The 16,844-nt window shown below is 45.6% G+C and overlaps 1 protein-coding gene across 1 annotated transcript in view; it reads right to left on the bottom strand.

The window, feature by feature from the left end:
- Window positions 1-4,919: 4,919 nt before the first annotated feature.
- Window positions 4,920-16,844, bottom strand: part of LOC143767824 (uncharacterized) — a 45,491-nt gene continuing 33,566 nt past the window's right edge. The window contains exon 6 of the mRNA XM_077256345.1: window positions 4,920-4,994. Coding sequence (XP_077112460.1) covers window positions 4,920-4,994 — 75 coding nt within the window. The remainder of the gene's footprint in view (window positions 4,995-16,844) is intronic.

Genomic DNA, 16,844 nt, shown 5'->3' with positions numbered 1-16,844 from the left:
GAGGTTATTGGTCGTAACCATGGATCCATTAGCTATTGCAATGTCCAAAATTAAGTGCTCAGAGCAGAGCGCAGGATAAATGTGATCCCAAACATTATGTAAAATGTTCCCAATAAAAGCTTCACCTCAATCCACAAAAAAGCAAGTCCCGACTTAGGCCCATCATCTGTTAACGGAAATATAGGGGGCTTCCACGTTACTGGTAGTACAAAGGCTCTGGAAAAGCTAAATGGCTCCTCGTCCCCCAAAAGAAATTCAGAAAATTCTGCACTCCCAAATACAAATGCACCCCCTACCTTCTGAGTTTCAACATACGATCGTCCACGTTTGGCATTTCTGTAGCGATGAGAGCCCACCTACTTTACGGGTGCCTGTCTCCAGAAGCACGGGCTGGGCATAATGTACTAGTCACTACAACGTACTGGTCACTACAACGGCAGTTTGCAATTTTCACTCTGCAACATTCACTGCTGCTTGTTTCTGGAAAACATCCATGGACTCAAAATCGTCACTACACCTGTAAATAAATTCCCCAAGAGGTATAGCTTCCCAAATGGGGTCACTAGAGGGGGGATTCTGCTCTTCTAGCAATTAGGGTAAATGAGTAAATATCTCCCCCCCCCCCCCCAAATAAAAGGTAATGGTGAACACATGGCCTAAGTGTAAAATCGCACGGGGCTTTTTTATTGTGAACTTTAGCAGAATATTTCTCAGTATGTAATATATATATATAGTTAGTACAGACCAAAAGTTTGGACACACCATCTCATTTAAAGGGCCACTGTCACCCCCCTCCAGCCGTTATAAACTAAAAGAGCCACCTTGTGCAGCAGTAATGCTGCATTCTAACAAGGTGGCTCTTTTTGTTTTTGGTTCAAGTATTCCCAAAATAAAGCGTTTTGAAACTTAGCCAAAATACCTGTTTTTAGACAGGGAGGCGGGTCCTCACTCCCCAGCTTGAAACGCTATTCTGTATTTTCATGACTATGAAAATTGTAGATTCACACTTAAGGCATCAAAAACTATGAATTAACACATGTGGAATTATATACTTAACAAAAAAGTGTGAAACAACTGAAATTATGTCTGATATTCTAGTTTCTTCAAAGTAGCCACCTTTTGCTTTGATAACTGCTTTGCACACTCTTGGCATTCTCTTGTTGAGCTTCAAGAGGTAGTCACCGGGAATGGTCTTCCAACAATCTTGAAGGAGTTCCCAGAGATGCTCAGCACTTGTTGGCCCTTTTGCCTTCATTCTGCGGTCCAGCTCACCCCAAACCATCTCGATTGGGTTCAGGTCTGGTGACTGTGGAGGCCAGGTCATCTGGCGTAACACCCCATCACTCTCCTTCTTGGTCAAATAGCCCTTACACAGCCTGGAGATGCGTTTGGGGTCATTGTCCTGTTGAAAAATAAATGATGGTCCAACTAAACGCAAACCGGATGGAATAGCATGCCGCTGCAAGATGCTGTGGTAGCCATGCTGGTTCAGTATGCCTTCAATTTTGAATAAATCCCCAACAGTGTCACCAGCAAAGCACCCCCACACCATCACACCTCCTCATCCATGCTTCATGGTGGGAACCAGGCATGCAGAGTCCATCCGTTCACCTTTTCTGCGACGCACAAAGACACGGTGGTTGGAACCAAAGATCTCAAATTTGGACTAATCAGACCAAAGCACAGATTTCCACTGGTCTAATGTCCATTCCTTGTGTTCTTTAGCCCAAACAAGTCTCTTCTGCTTGTTGTCTGTCCTTAGCAGTAGTTTCCTAGCAGATATTTTACCATGAAGGCCTGTGTTAAATATGCTTATTTTGCACATTTATTTAATCAAGACTATTCACCATGTGCATTACTCTTAAAGAAAAATGTTGTGATATTCTCATGAAAAAGGTAGTGTTTTATTGAATTGTCCACAGAATAACCACATTGCAGTAAGACATAAAAATAGACGAAATAGTTACAAACAGATTGTCCATGTGTAGATATCAGTACTTATACTCATCTTTTCCAAAGTTCTGAATGGTAGCAGCCGTCTGTCTGTGTGAAATCTCTGAAGGTCATTATGGCTGCCAGCTAACAGCTGTTCCTTGTCGGATGTCCATGGAGAATGATGGCGTAGGCAGGAGGTGACAGTCCCCACATGACAAAAGCCCCCACACCCTCCTAAGAGACACTTATATATCTTCTCTATGGATCACGTGTTCCCTGTATATGGAGTTGACTTATACATACACAAAAATAGCTCTTTGTACTGTCAGCAAGAAGCGATGTGCACTGTACTGAATTGAGATTAAGAATCATTCAATAAATTAATATTTAACAATTCCCCCTTTTGAGGGTGACAGACATTCATTGATTGGAACCCTCAAATTAAATATATTAATAAGATCTTCTTTTCTTCTTCTTTGGCAAATAATTTAGTGTTCATAATATCAATAATAATAATAATATTGTTATATGTACTCAATAATATAATGTTATGTAAATTCATGTTATGGTAAGCCGTGACCAATATTCATATAAAATATATAATTATACTTCCCTATATCTACTTGAAGCATCTCCGGTCTGATCATCATCTGATGTCATCTGGTCTTCATCTTGATGTCTTCTTCTTGGTTCTTTTAAAACAATCTTCATTATAATTCTTTTGAAATAGATGAAAGCATGTAGATATTGTAGAGACTGTGTGTCATGTGTCAATCAAAGTCCATAAATTCAAATGTTGATAAGAAAACAAAGTTCATAGATGAAATGTAGCTTTAATATCTGGGCAGTGTCACCTTTAGAGACCTGGACTTACATTGGCTCGCCTTGGAAATCATCTGGAATCTCCATATCATCCGCAGTGGTCTTGGAACAAGTGTGATGTCTTTGGTCGGCACAGCAAGGGTTAAATTGACTCTTCCCTGCTATACATAGCACCATAACCAGTCTTTAGTACACAGGACACATGTCAGGGTTGTAGCGTCCTGACAATTACCTGATTGTTCACCAGCTTTCATGGAAGTCTTACAGGTGATAGGAAACCACTGGAACGTAATAACACAGTTCATCTAAGCATCGTAGGATCATTGTCCCAGTTGTGATTGTCAGTTTAGATACTGTACTCATACTTGTCAGTGATGGATGCTGTAGTTGTGAGTGGTGACATGAATTGTATTTGACACAGTCTATTATTACTCAGAAATCATAGCATTGTTACCTTGTGGAACTTCTGGATAACGGCTTTTTCTTCTTGAAACTTTTAAGAATCAATTGAATGTAAAAATATAAAAAGTCTTTATTAATGTAACTTTCGGTATCTTGATTGAAGTCTTCATTCCTTATTCTATACCAAATCTGGTAATTTTCCTAACCTATAATATCACAGCGTACCATAGCAATCAATAATATCCATATAATTATCAGAATATAAATATGAAATTTATATTTGGAAACATAAAATAATAATAATAAATGATAATATATTATTATTAACCATATTCTTCATGTGATAGGACATTTTTATGTCATAGGTGTAATTTCTTTTTGAACCCATAGATGTCAGTGTGTCTTATGTAACAAGTGTTTCCATCTTTATTAATAGACCAATAATATGTAAGAATATGTAGCCATGAACCAAAATAAGAATATATATATGAATATATGAATGAATGAATGAATGAGTGAAAGAATTGTTGTATTCAACTCAGAATTGAAACATTTCTTATATAATGAAACCATATGATCACTATATTTGATAAAGCAATATTCTTGTATTAGACATTACTTTATTAAATATTGATTTTTATTTTTCTTGGAGTAAAAAATAAAAATTAAGAATAAAAATTGAAGGAAAAGTGAAAAATAAAAAATGAGAATAAAAATAAAAATTGAAGAAAAAATTAAAAATGAAAAATAAAAATAAGGCCTTTATATGTTGATGATAAATGCAGAGGTTATATCTCAATAACACATTTCCTTAATATTTTCATCATTTAGATGTTGTCATAACCTTGGATTACCAAAATATTGAAATTATGCAACTTTGCATATAATATCCTTCACTAGAGAAAAAAAAATGACTTTTATAATACTTAATGTTATTATACCCAATGATACCTTATTAATATGTCTTTTTTATTAAAATGTGTGAAAAAGAGGTATTGATGAAATGTGATGATGTAATCTGGACCAAAAACACATTTCCCCCTTAATATAAAAAAATAATATTTTATGAAAAAAAAAATAATTTGTAAAACCAAAATTAAAATTATTAATTTTATAACTGTCATATCAGCTATATGCCATATATTTGTTTGAAGATGTATACCCATCTATGTAACTAAAAAAAATTGAATATGAAAAAATTATAATTTGGGAAAATTATTCTAAATGTAGACTTCATAAACCATATTGATGTGTGATTGCACTTATTCATTATTGACTAAATCAAATAATAATAATTACTAAATAAATATATGTTGAGTAAATAATATTTAAATATATCTTAATATTCTAATAATTTATCTGACTCTTATTTTCTATTTTCTCTTACACACAAGTGTTTTTTTTTTTTCCAACATACCATAAATCATGAGGCCTCTCACATACCGCACGTACCACGCTAGTCTCTCGTACGTTACACTTCACTCTTAGCAGCTGCTCATACGCTCATCTGTCATTTGTCACTCAGATTGTGACACACATGAAAGTTCACAATACATATTTCACATACAAAGAATATGAATGCATGTATATTAACCCAAAATATTGTATCCTAATTATCAATCAATGCGCATTGTATACTATTAAATTTACTATTCTAATATTTCTTTGAATATTCCCCAAATATTATTATCTACAGTAACACTATGTTCTAACCTATGGATAGGACTCATCTATAAGAAACAAGGGTATCTGTTCCACAGCTATTTCTGGTACAGGGCCTGGAACTGAATCCGTTTGAATGTAAAGGCTGAGGCGCTTTCTAAATTCTTCTTACACTAAAACAAGGATATATGATATTTTTATTTTTAACTTACAGCTAGACACATATCATGCACCATGCAGTGGAGGAAAAAATTATTACCATGCAAAGGAAAAAAAAACACGTTTTTAGTTTATTATGTATTATTTTTTTATTAAGTGTTAAATATACACTCACCGGCCACTTTATTAGGTACACCATGCTAGTAACGGGTTGGACCCCCTTTTGCCTTCAGAACTGCCTCAATTCTTCGTGGCATAGATTCAACAAGGTGCTGGAAGCATTCCTCAGAGATTTTGGTCCATATTGACATGATGGCATCACACAGTTGCCGCAGATTTGTCGGCTGCACATCCCAAAGATGCTCCATACAAGGCAGGATGGATCCATGCTTTCATGTTGTTTACGCCAAATTCTGACCCTACCATCCGAATGTCGCAGCAGAAATCGAGACTCATCAGACCAAGCAACGTTTTTCCAATCTTCTACTGTCCAATTTCGATGAGCTTGTACAAATTGTAGCCTCAGTTTCCTGTTCTTAGCTGAAAGAAGTGGTACCCGGTGTGGTCTTCTGCTGCTGTAGCCCATCTGCCTCAAAGTTCGACGCACTGTGCGTTCAGAGATGCTCTTAGGCCTACCTTGGTTGTAACGGGTGGCGATTTGAGTCACTGTTGCCTTTCTATCAGCTCGAACCAGTCTGCCCATTCTCCTCTGACCTCTGGCATCAACAAGGCATTTCCGCCCACAGAACTGCCGCTCACTGGATTTTTTTTCTTTTTCGGACCATTCTCTGTAAACCCTAGAGATGGTTGTGCGTGAAAATCCCAGTAGATCAGCAGTTTCTGAAATACTCAGACCAGCCCTTCTGGCACCAACAACCATGCCACGTTCAAAGGCACTCAAATCACCTTTCTTCCCCATACTGATGCTCGGTTTGAACTGCAGGAGATTGTCTTGACCATGTCTACATGCCTAAATGCACTGAGTTGCCGCCATGTGATTGGCTGATTAGAAATTAAGTGTTAACAAGAAGTTGGACAGGTGTACCTAATAAAGTGGCCGGTGAGTGTATATATCATGCAGTTATTATAACTTCCTGCGAATAAAGACAAATTCATGTAAAAAGGTTTTTTGTTCAATTCCTGTTTTGAAATGAAAGCTCTAAGGAAAAACAAAAGATAAAGGTTAATTTCATATTTATTTAAAAACAAAATAATTTAAATATCTTATCCATATGTATATATTTAATTAATGCAATTAATGTAATTCTAAATATTACTGGAGTAAATTTTAATTATTTCACTATATATATATATATATATATATATATATATATATATATATATATATATATATATATACAGTTATATAATCTCTAGTTATACAAATATGCTACAGTATTTACTGTATACTATATTAACCCCTTCCCGACCTGTGACACAGTGTATGCGTCATGAAAGTCTGTGCCAATCCGACCTGTGACGCATATGCTGTGTCACAGAATGATCGCGTCCCTGCAGATCGGGTGAAAGGGTTAACTCCTATTTCACCCGATCTGCAGGGAGAGGGGGAGTTGTACTTCAGCCCAGGGGGGGTGGCTTTGCCCCCACGTGGCTACGATCACTCGGATTGGCTGTTGAAAGTGCAACAGCCAATCAGAGCAATTTGCAATATTTCACCTATGAAAATGGTGAAATATTGCAATCCAGCCATGGCCGATGCTGCAATAGCATCTGCCATGGCTGGAAATCATGTTCTGCCCCCCCCCACCGCCCCCGATCTCCTCCCCAGTCGTCCGTTATGTGGCCCGGTCCTCTCCGTCCTCCTGTCCGCTCCCCCGTCCTCCTGCCCGCTCCTTCCTTGCTCCGATCCACCTCCCCTGTGCTGTGGTTAGGGTTAGGGTATTCTGGTCCTCTGTGGATTTTTCCACAGCACATTTGATAAATTCGCAGTGTAAAACCGCAGCGGACTTATCGCGGATTCAACGTGGTTTTTCTGCGGATTTCACTGCGGTTTTACAACTGCGGTTTTCTATTGGAGCAGTTGTAAAACCGCTGCGGAATCCGCAGAAAGAAGTGACATGCTGCGGAATGTAAACTGCTGCGTTTCCGCGCAGTTTTTTCGGCAGCATGGGCACAGCGTTTTTTGTTTCCCATAGGTTTACATTGAACTATAATCTCAAGGGAAACTGCTGCGGACCCGCAGCTGCGGAAACGCTGCGGATCCGCAGCGTTTTCCGCAGCGTGTGCACATAGCCTTAGAATTAGGCTATGTGCACACGGTGTGGATTTGACTGCGGATCCACAGCGGATTGGCTGCTGCGGATTCGTAGCAGTTTTACCCGTTGAAACTCAGAGGAGCGAAACGATCGTCGTTTGTCAGGAACCGAAGGTTCTCCCTGCACTGCCTTGCTGTTTTTATACATGAAGCCACAATAAAGAAAGATATTGTTCATACCAATGGTGAGTGCTCGTTTTCTCCTATTTTTCTTCATTTTACATAGACTGTTTCTTTTTTCACGAGCACCCCATATGGTTGTGGTAACAAGACATCAGCCGTAAGGTGGAGGTGGGAGCACAGGTTGGGCGGTGCTGATTGTGCGCTTGGTTTTTCCTTTCGTTGTTTGAGTTCCATGTAAATCTTTGGAAAACCAAATCCGCTGTGCCCATGGTGCGGAAAATACCGCGCAGAAACGCTACGTTGTATTTTACGCAGCATATCAATTCTTTGTGCGGATTCCGCAGCGTTTTACACCTGTTCCTCAATAGGAATCCGCAGGTGAAATCCGCACAAAAACCACTGGAAATCTGTGGTAAATCCGCAGGTAAAACGCAGTGCCTTTTACCTGCGGATTTTTCAAAAATGGTGCGGAAAAATCTCACACGAATCCACAACGTGGGCACATAGCCTTAGGGTTAGGGATGGAATTAGGGCTAGGGTTGGAAATAGGTTTAAGATTAGGCTTGTGGTTAGGGTTATGGGTGTGTTGGGGTTAGGGTTGTGGTTAGGGTTGAAATTAGAGTTGGGATTAGGGTTAGGGGTGTATTGGGGTTAGGGTTATATCTAGAGTTGGGATTAGGGTTAGGGGTGTGTTGGGGTTAGTGTTGGAGTTAGAATTGAGAGGTTTCCACTGTTTAGGCACATCAGGGGTCTCCAAACGCAACATGGCGCCACCATTGATTCCAGCCAATCTTGCGTTCCAAAAGTCAAATGGTGCACCCTCCCTTCCGAGCCCCAACGTGCAACCAAACAGTGGTTTACCCCCACGTACGGAGTACCAGCATACTCGGGACAAACTGGGCAACAACTATTGGGGTCCAATTTCATCTGTTACCCTTGTGAAAATAAAAAATTGCTTGCTAAAACATCATTTTTGAGGAAATAAAAATGATTTTTTATTTTCACAGCTCTGCGTTGTAAACTTCTGTGAAGCACTTGGGGGTTCAAAGTGCTCACCACTAGTGTTGAGCATTCCGATACCGCAAGTATCGGGTATCGGCCGATACTTGCGGTATCGGAATTCCGATACCGGGATTCCGATACTTGCCGCGTATCGGATACCGGAATCGGAAGTTCTAAGATTCAAAAAGCAGAAATTCAGCCAATGAGATTGATTCCAAGTGTGGGCACATCCTGTTTAGCATGGAGGGCATGAAACTACTGGCAAGGCTGTGATTGGCTGGTGTAATGATGTCATGATGCAGTTTAAAAGTCGCTGGCGCCATTTTGCGATCACTCTGCTGTGAATTCAGTTAGTGACAGGACGCTGTTTGCTGACTGAGGGACAGTTTAGAGATAGCGATTTGCTTCTTTGTGCTTTCCAAAGGCTAATTTAGCAACCGCTGTGTTCACCTACTATTCACCTTGCTTTTGCCTTGTAGCGCTGTTTTCACAGCGATCTGCAGGGTCTGTGTGTGTGTGTGTGTGAGTGCAGCCCAGTCTCCAGTCTGAGTGCAGCCACATAGGCCATCCATAGTTGGTTGTATTCAGTTCAGGGAGGGTGGTTCATTGCCTCATACTGTCCTTTTTTTTTTTTTTTTTCCCAAGTAGTGTAGTCTGCTGCTAATTTATTCAAAAAAATCCTATTAGTGTCTTTCCACCCGTCTCCAGCTAATTTGTGGAAAAACACTACATAGGATAAAGTAGAGGAGGGTTTTTGGGCCTTGCAGCGCCGTTTACGGCTGTCTGCACGGTCTCCGTGTGACTGCAGCTCGCCCTGTAATCTGTGAGCAGCTGTAGCCTGGTTGTCTCCAGCTCAGGGTTTTTCACTGCGTCATACCGCCAAATCAATTTTCTTTTTTTTCAAAGTAGTGTAGTCTGCTGCTAATTAATTTAAAAAAATCCTATTAGTGTCTTTCCACCCGTCTCCAGCTAATTTGTGGAAAAACACTACATAGGATAAAGTAGAGGAGGGTTTTTGGGCCTTGCAGCGCCGTTTACGGCTGTCTGCACGGTCTCCGTGTGACTGCAGCTCGCCCTGTAATCTGTGAGCAGCTGTAGCCTGGTTGTCTCCAGCTCAGGGTTTTTCACTGCGTCATACCGCCAAATCAATTTTCTTTTTTTTCAAAGTAGTGTAGTCTGCTGCTAATTAATTTAAAAAAATCCTATTAGTGTCTTTCCACCCGTCTCCAGCTAATTTGTGGAAAAACACTACATAGGATAAAGTAGAGGAGGGTTTTTGGGCCTTGCAGCGCCGTTTACGGCTGTCTGCACGGTCTCCGTGTGACTGCAGCTCGCCCTGTAATCTGTGAGCAGCTGTAGCCTGGTTGTCTCCAGCTCAGGGTTTTTCACTGCGTCATACCGCCAAATCAATTTTCTTTTTTTTCAAAGTAGTGTAGTCTGCTGCTAATTAATTTAAAAAAATCCTATTAGTGTCTTTCCACCCGTCTCCAGCTAATTTGTGGAAAAACACTACATAGGATAAAGTAGAGGAGGGTTTTTGGGCCTTGCAGCGCCGTTTACGGCTGTCTGCACGGTCTCCGTGTGACTGCAGCTCGCCCTGTAATCTGTGAGCAGCTGTAGCCTGGTTGTCTCCAGCTCAGGGTTTTTCACTGCGTCATACCGCCAAATCAATTTTCTTTTTTTTCAAAGTAGTGTAGTCTGCTGCTAATTAATTTAAAAAAATCCTATTAGTGTCTTTCCACCCGTCTCCAGCTAATTTGTGGAAAAACACTACATAGGATAAAGTAGAGGAGGGTTTTTGGGCCTTGCAGCGCCGTTTACGGCTGTCTGCACGGTCTCCGTGTGACTGCAGCTCGCCCTGTAATCTGTGAGCAGCTATAGCCTGGTTGTCTCCAGCTCAGGGTTTTTCACTGCGTCATACCGCCAAATCAATTTTCTTTTTTTTCAAAGTAGTGTAGTCTGCTGCTAATTAATTTAAAAAAATCCTATTAGTGTCTTTCCACCCGTCTCCAGCTAATTTGTGGAAAAACACTACATAGGATAAAGTAGAGGAGGGTTTTTGGGCCTTGCAGCGCCGTTTACGGCTGTCTGCACGGTCTCCGTGTGACTGCAGCTCGCCCTGTAATCTGTGAGCAGCTATAGCCTGGTTGTCTCCAGCTCAGGGTTTTTCACTGCGTCATACCGCCAAATCAATTTTCTTTTTTTTCAAACTAGTGTAGTCTGCTGCTAATTTATTCAAAAAAATCCTATTAGTGTCTTTCCACCCGTCTCCAGCTAATTTGTGGAAAAACACTACATAGGATAAAGTAGAGGAGGGTTTTTGGGCCTTGTAGCGCCGTTTACGTCTGTCTGCACGGTCTCCGTGTGACTGCAGCTCTATCTGTTGTCAGTTCAGCCCCCAAAAAATAAATAAATAATAAAGTTCACCAAACACACCAGTTACACCACTTTACATTTCTGTAGGCCACATTAGCTCATATTTGTGTCTAGTCCACACTTTAGATAATTAGTGCTTCTTATACCTGTTAGGAGGAGTTGCTCAGGAATAAGCACACAAATCCGTTAGTACTTTTCTGCTTATCTTTATCAGTCAACCAAGATGAAGAAGGCAGTGAGTAAGGCACGGGGGCGTGGGAGCCGTCGCGGAGCAGGGAGGGGACGTGGGGATTCTGTGCCTGCTGCGGGCACCGGTGACTCATCAGCACCCACTTTCACCAGGCAACAGTCGTTCATGCGAAGCTTTGTGTCCGAGCGCCGTACACCGCTGCTGCGTGAAGAACAAATTGAAGCTGTTGTCGGATGGATGGCAGCTAATGCATCAACTTCCATTAGTGCCACATCCTCTCAGACACAGAGCACTGGAGAGCAGCCATCTGTCTCTTCACCACCTGCCAAATTGCCCAGGCAGACAGAGAGCCCAGGACAGGAGCCGTCTCTACTTCTGTTCTCTGAATCTCTTGGCTTGGAAACAGGGGGCCAGCCAAGCAGCATTGGAGAAATGGAAGAAGAGGCAGGGTGCAGTGATGCCCAACAGCTTTTTCTGTCTTCCTCTGAAGAGGCGGGTGGGCCAGTGGCTCCGGTCACCACATCGCAGGCCGCATCAGCTGATGATGACACTCAGGTGCCACTTACTGGTGCGTGCTCTGCTGCTGAGACTACCCAGGAGGAGCAGTTGGGGGCAGAGGGTAGTGTAGATGATGAGGTCCTCGACCCATCTTGGCGTGAGGGACAGGAAGGTGGTGGGAGCAGCTCTGAGGAAGAGATTCCCCGTACGGCCCAAAGAGGGAGAGGGAGGGGGAAGACTGCGGATCCTGCAGCCTCCGCTTTGGCACCCGTTAGGAGCATGTCTCTTCCAAAAGCCAAAAAGGGCGCTCCCAAGACTTGCAGTGCCTGGTCCTTTTTTGACACAGTTGCAGATGACATTTGCTATGTCAGATGCAACGTGTGTCATCAAAAAGTCAAAAGAGGTCGAAATGTCAGCAACCTCAATACCTCCAACATGTGGAAACATGTGCGCAACAGGCACCCGGCGGAGTTAGAAAAACACACTGAAGAGGTAGGCCAACCAACAGCGGCAGCTACCACCTCTTCAGCTCGTGTTGCCTCTTCCTCTACCTCACACGCAGCTGGTTCGGCGTCCTCCCAGGATCGCCGTGGAAGAACCTCTGCCCCTGTTGTCCAGAGACCCGCTGTAATTCCACCCGCAGCGCCACTTTCCCAGTCATCCACACACTCCCAGCCCAGTCTACAGCCATCGGTAGTACAGGCATGGGAGAAAAGGCGGCCTTTCTCGTCAAACCACCCACGAGCACAGGCTCTGACTGCAGGCATTGCCAAACTTCTGTCACTGGAAATGCTGTCATTCAGGCTGGTGGAGACTGACAGCTTCCGTGACTTCATGTCATTGGCAGTCCCACAGTACAAAGTGCCCAGCCGCTTTTACTTCAGCAGGCAAGCCGTCCCTGCCCTGCAGAAGCATGTGGAGGGACACATAAAACACGCGCTACTGAACGCCGTCAGTAGCAAGGTCCACCTCACCACCGATGCGTGGACCAGTCAACATGGACAGGGGCGATACCTTTCCCTCACTGCCCATTGGGTTAATGTCGTTGAGCCGGGTACAGACCGTGCGAGTGGCGCAGGACGTGTCCTGCCCACTCCAAGGATTGCAGGAATCCATTCTGTACGCATTGACTCCTCCTCTTACACCAGTTCCTCAGAATCATCGCTGCAGGAGCCGTCACAGTCCACCTCCACATGGACCCGTGATGAACGTGTACCTGTTACGACCGACATGAGCACAGCCGTGGCCAAACGTCAACAGGCCGTCTTGAAATTAATTTTCTTGGGGAATCGTAGCCACACAGCGCAGGAGCTCTGGAATGCCATCAAGCAGGAGAGCGATGTGTGGTTTGTGCCAGCGAATCTCCAGCCAGGCATGGTAGTGTGTGATAATGGCCGAAATCTGGTGGCAGCTCTGGGCCTCGGCAACCTCACTCACATCCCATGTCTGGCACATGTGCTCAATTTGGTCGTGCAGAGCTTTTTGAGGGACTATCCGGATCTTGATGCACTGCTGCACAAGGTCCGCCTAGAGTGTGCTCACTTGCGGCGTTCCAGCACGGCAAAAGCGCGCATTGCGGCTCTGCAGCGCCGACACCGCCTGCCGGAACATCGCATCATATGTGACCTACCTACCAGGTGGAATTCCACGTTACATATGTTGGAGCGGTTGTGTGAGCAGCAGCAAGCTGTAATGGAGTACCAGCTGCTTCAGGCGCAAAAAAGTCGCAGTCAGCGCCGTACAGACTTCACAACCACAGAGTGGGCCACTATGAATGACGTCTGCCAGGTTTTGCGTCCCTTTGATTATTCCACGCGGATGGCGAGTGCAGATGATGCACTAGTCAGCATGACTGTCCCCCTTATCTGCCTGCTTGAAAAATCACTGCAAGCGCTAAGGGATGATGTTGTGGAAGAGGTGGAGGATGAGGATTCACCATTTCCATCATCTTCTGGACAGTCAGCGCCACGTGGTTCCTCACAAACGCGTAGGCAGGGGACCGTTTGTGAGGAGGATGAGGAGGAGTCAATGGAGGAGGAAGACATCCGTCCAGAGGAGGGAGTTACACAATTGTCCAGTACTCAGTGTGTACAGCGAGGGTGGGGTGATGACGAGCGGGCAGAGATCACGCCTCCAGCAGGGGACAGCGTTTCTTGGGCAGTTGGCAGTCTGCAGCACATGGTGGATTACATGCTGCAGTGCCTGAGAAACGACCGCCGCATCGCCCACATTCTCAACATGTCTGATTATTGGGTGTTCACCCTCCTCGATCCTCGCTACCGGGACAACGTAGAAAGCCTCATCACACCGTTGAACCGGGAGCGAAAAATGCGGGAGTACCAAGACACACTGGTCAATTCCATCATCTTCTCCATTCCAACTGAGAGAAGTGCTGCTAGTGCATTCCAAAGCAGCTCAGTGCGTCCAGGCCGTGGTGGAGGCTCTGCACAAAGAGGGAGCAGAAGCAGTGCCTCTGCCCAAGGCAAGACCAGTATGGCCGAACTGTGGCACAGTTTTCTGTGCCCGCCACAAAAGTCTACACCATCACAGACGGCTCCAGTCAGCAGGAGGCAACGTTTCCGTCAGATGGTGACAGACTACATGTCTTGCCCTCTTGCTGTACTCCCAGACGGCTCTTCCCCTTTCAAGTTTTGGGTCTCAAAGCTGGATACATGGCCAGAGCTAAGCCAGTATGCATTGGAGGTGCTGTCTTGCCCTGCGGCCAGTGTATTATCGGAACGTGTCTTTAGTGCTGCAGGTGGTGTACTAACTGACCGTCGCATGCGACTATCCTCCGATAACGTTGACCGGCTTACTTTCCTGAAAATGAACAAGGCCTGGATCTCGCCGGAATTTGCCACTCCTCCTCCTGATTGAATAATTAGGTCACTGTATACGTTATCCAGGTCTCCTGTTGTGTTCATCTTTCTACCACCTGAACTTAAATTCCTGGGCTCCAACACCGCCAGTTGAGGCTCAGACGTGCCGTCTGCACAGTCAAAACATACGACCCAGTGTTATTGGGTTTCAGTAATGTCAGCTGATCCCCAGCTGTGTAGCCGGCAATGTGTCATGCGACCGCCACGCTGACACAACAACTGAAATGTAAGGGAATCTGTCCCCCCCCCCCCAAGGCGTTTGTTACTGAAAGAGCCACCTTGTGCAGCAGTAATGCTGCCCAAGGAAAAGGTAGCTATTTTTGTTTAGCTCCTTGCACACGCAGAACTTAACACTTATAAAATGTGTCCACTGATACCGTAAAACCGTCCCGGAGGTGGGACTTTACTTCGTAATGTGACGCAGCCCAGCCGTCATTCCTACCCCCCCGGCGCCGCGCACCGGCTCCTCAGCGTTGTTTTATTCCGTCCTGGAGCCTGCGCTGTTATGTTATCCCGTGGCCAGGCACACTTAGCGCTGCCCGTCTTCTGGCATCATTTGGTGTCTGGATGGCTGCGCCTGTGCGGCCGCGCTGGCAGAGAGCCCGCCTCGCAGTGTCTTCTGATTTAATCCCACTGGGGGCCTGGGATCCATGGACATGCGCAGTGCATATCTGAACCTCCACCTCTCACTCATTTCCCTATGGCTTCTTCAGACTGTTCGGTGTCAGCTGGTCCCTAACAGCATGCCACGGCCGTGACACCGCACAGTCTGAAGAAGCCATAGGGAGATGAGTGAGAGGTGGAGGTTCAGATATGCAGTGCGCATGTCCATGGATCCCAGGCCCCCAGTGGGATTAAATCAGAAGACACTGCGAGGCGGGCTCTCTGCCAGCGCGGCCGCACAGGCGCAGCCATCCAGACACCAAATGATGCCAGAAGACGGGCAGCGCTAAGTGTGCCTGGCCACGGGATAACATAACAGCGCAGGCTCCTTGACGGAATAAAACAACGCTGAGGAGCCGGTGCGCGGCGCCGGGGGGGTAGGAATGACGGCTGGGCTGCGTCACATTACGAAGGAAAGTCCCACCTCCGGGACGGTTTTACGGTTGCAGGGGACACATTTTATAAGTGTTTAGTTCTGTGTTTGCAAGGAGCATGATGAAAAGAGCCACCTTTTCCTTTTGCATCTTTTGTGCTGCACAAGCTGGCTCTTTCAGCTACAAACGCCTTGGGGGGGGGTTAAAGGTTCCCTTTCGACTTTCTCAGGCTTCGGCCTACATTGTGTTCCTCTGCTTTTCCACCTGTCCCTGGGCTCCAACACCGCCAGTTGCCGTCCAGAAGTGCTGTACGCACAGTCAACAGTCCCTCCTCTGTTATTGGGGTTCAGTAACGTCAGCTGTTCCCCTGCTGTGTGTGTGGCAATCCCTCCTACCTCCTCCAACCTCCTCCTCCTCCACCCGTCCCTGGGCTCCAACACCGCCAGTTGCCGTCCAGAAGTGCTGTACGCACAGTCAACAGTCCCTCCTCTGTTATTGGGGTTCAGTAACGTCAGCTGTTCCCCTGCTGTGTGTGTGGCAATCCCTCCTACCTCCTCCTACCTCCTCCAACCTCCTCCTCCTCCACCTGCCCCTGGGCTCCAACACCGCCAGTTGCCGTCCAGAAGTGCTGTACGCACAGTCAACAGTCCCTCCTCTGTTATTGGGGTTCAGTAACGTCAGCTGTTCCCCTGCTGTGTGTGTGGCAATCCCTCCTACCTCCTCCAACCTCCTCCTCCTCCACCCGTCCCTGGGCTTCAACACCGCCAGTTGCCGTCCAGAAGTGCTGTACGCACAGTCAACAGTCCCTCCTCTGTTATTGGGGTTCAGTAACGTCAGCTGTTCCCCTGCTGTGTGTGTGGCAATCCCTCCTACCTCCTCCAACCTCCTCCTCCTCCACCCGTCCCTGGGCTCCAACACCGCCAGTTGCCGTCCAGAAGTGCTGTACGCACAGTCAACAGTCCCTCCTCTGTTATTGGGGTTCAGTAACGTCAGCTGTTCCCCTGCTGTGTGTGTGGCAATCCCTCCTACCTCCTCCAACCTCCTCCTCCTCCACCCGTCCCTGGGCTCCAACACCGCCAGTTGCCGTCCAGAAGTGCTGTACGCACAGTCAACAGTCCCTCCTCTGTTATTGGGGTTCAGTAACGTCAGCTGTTCCCCTGCTGTGTGTGTGGCAATCCCTCCTACCTCCTCCTACCTCCTCCAACCTCCTCCTCCTCCACCTGCCCCTGGGCTCCAACACCGCCAGTTGCCGTCCAGAAGTGCTGTACGCACAGTCAACAGTCCCTCCTCTGTTATTGGGGTTCAGTAACGTCAGCTGTTCCCCTGCTGTGTGTGTGGCAATCCCTCCTACCTCCTCCAACCTCCTCCTCCTCCACCCGTCCCTGGGCTCCAACACCGCCAGTTGCCGTCCAGAAGTGCTGTACGCACAGTCAACAGTCCCTCCTCTGTTATTGGGGTTCAGTAACGTCAGCTGTTCCCCTGCT

Source organism: Ranitomeya variabilis, chromosome 4 (assembly GCF_051348905.1).
Source record: "Ranitomeya variabilis isolate aRanVar5 chromosome 4, aRanVar5.hap1, whole genome shotgun sequence".
Classification (NCBI taxonomy): Eukaryota; Metazoa; Chordata; class Amphibia; order Anura; family Dendrobatidae; genus Ranitomeya; species Ranitomeya variabilis.
This window is presented reverse-complemented; position numbering and strand designations above follow the sequence as displayed.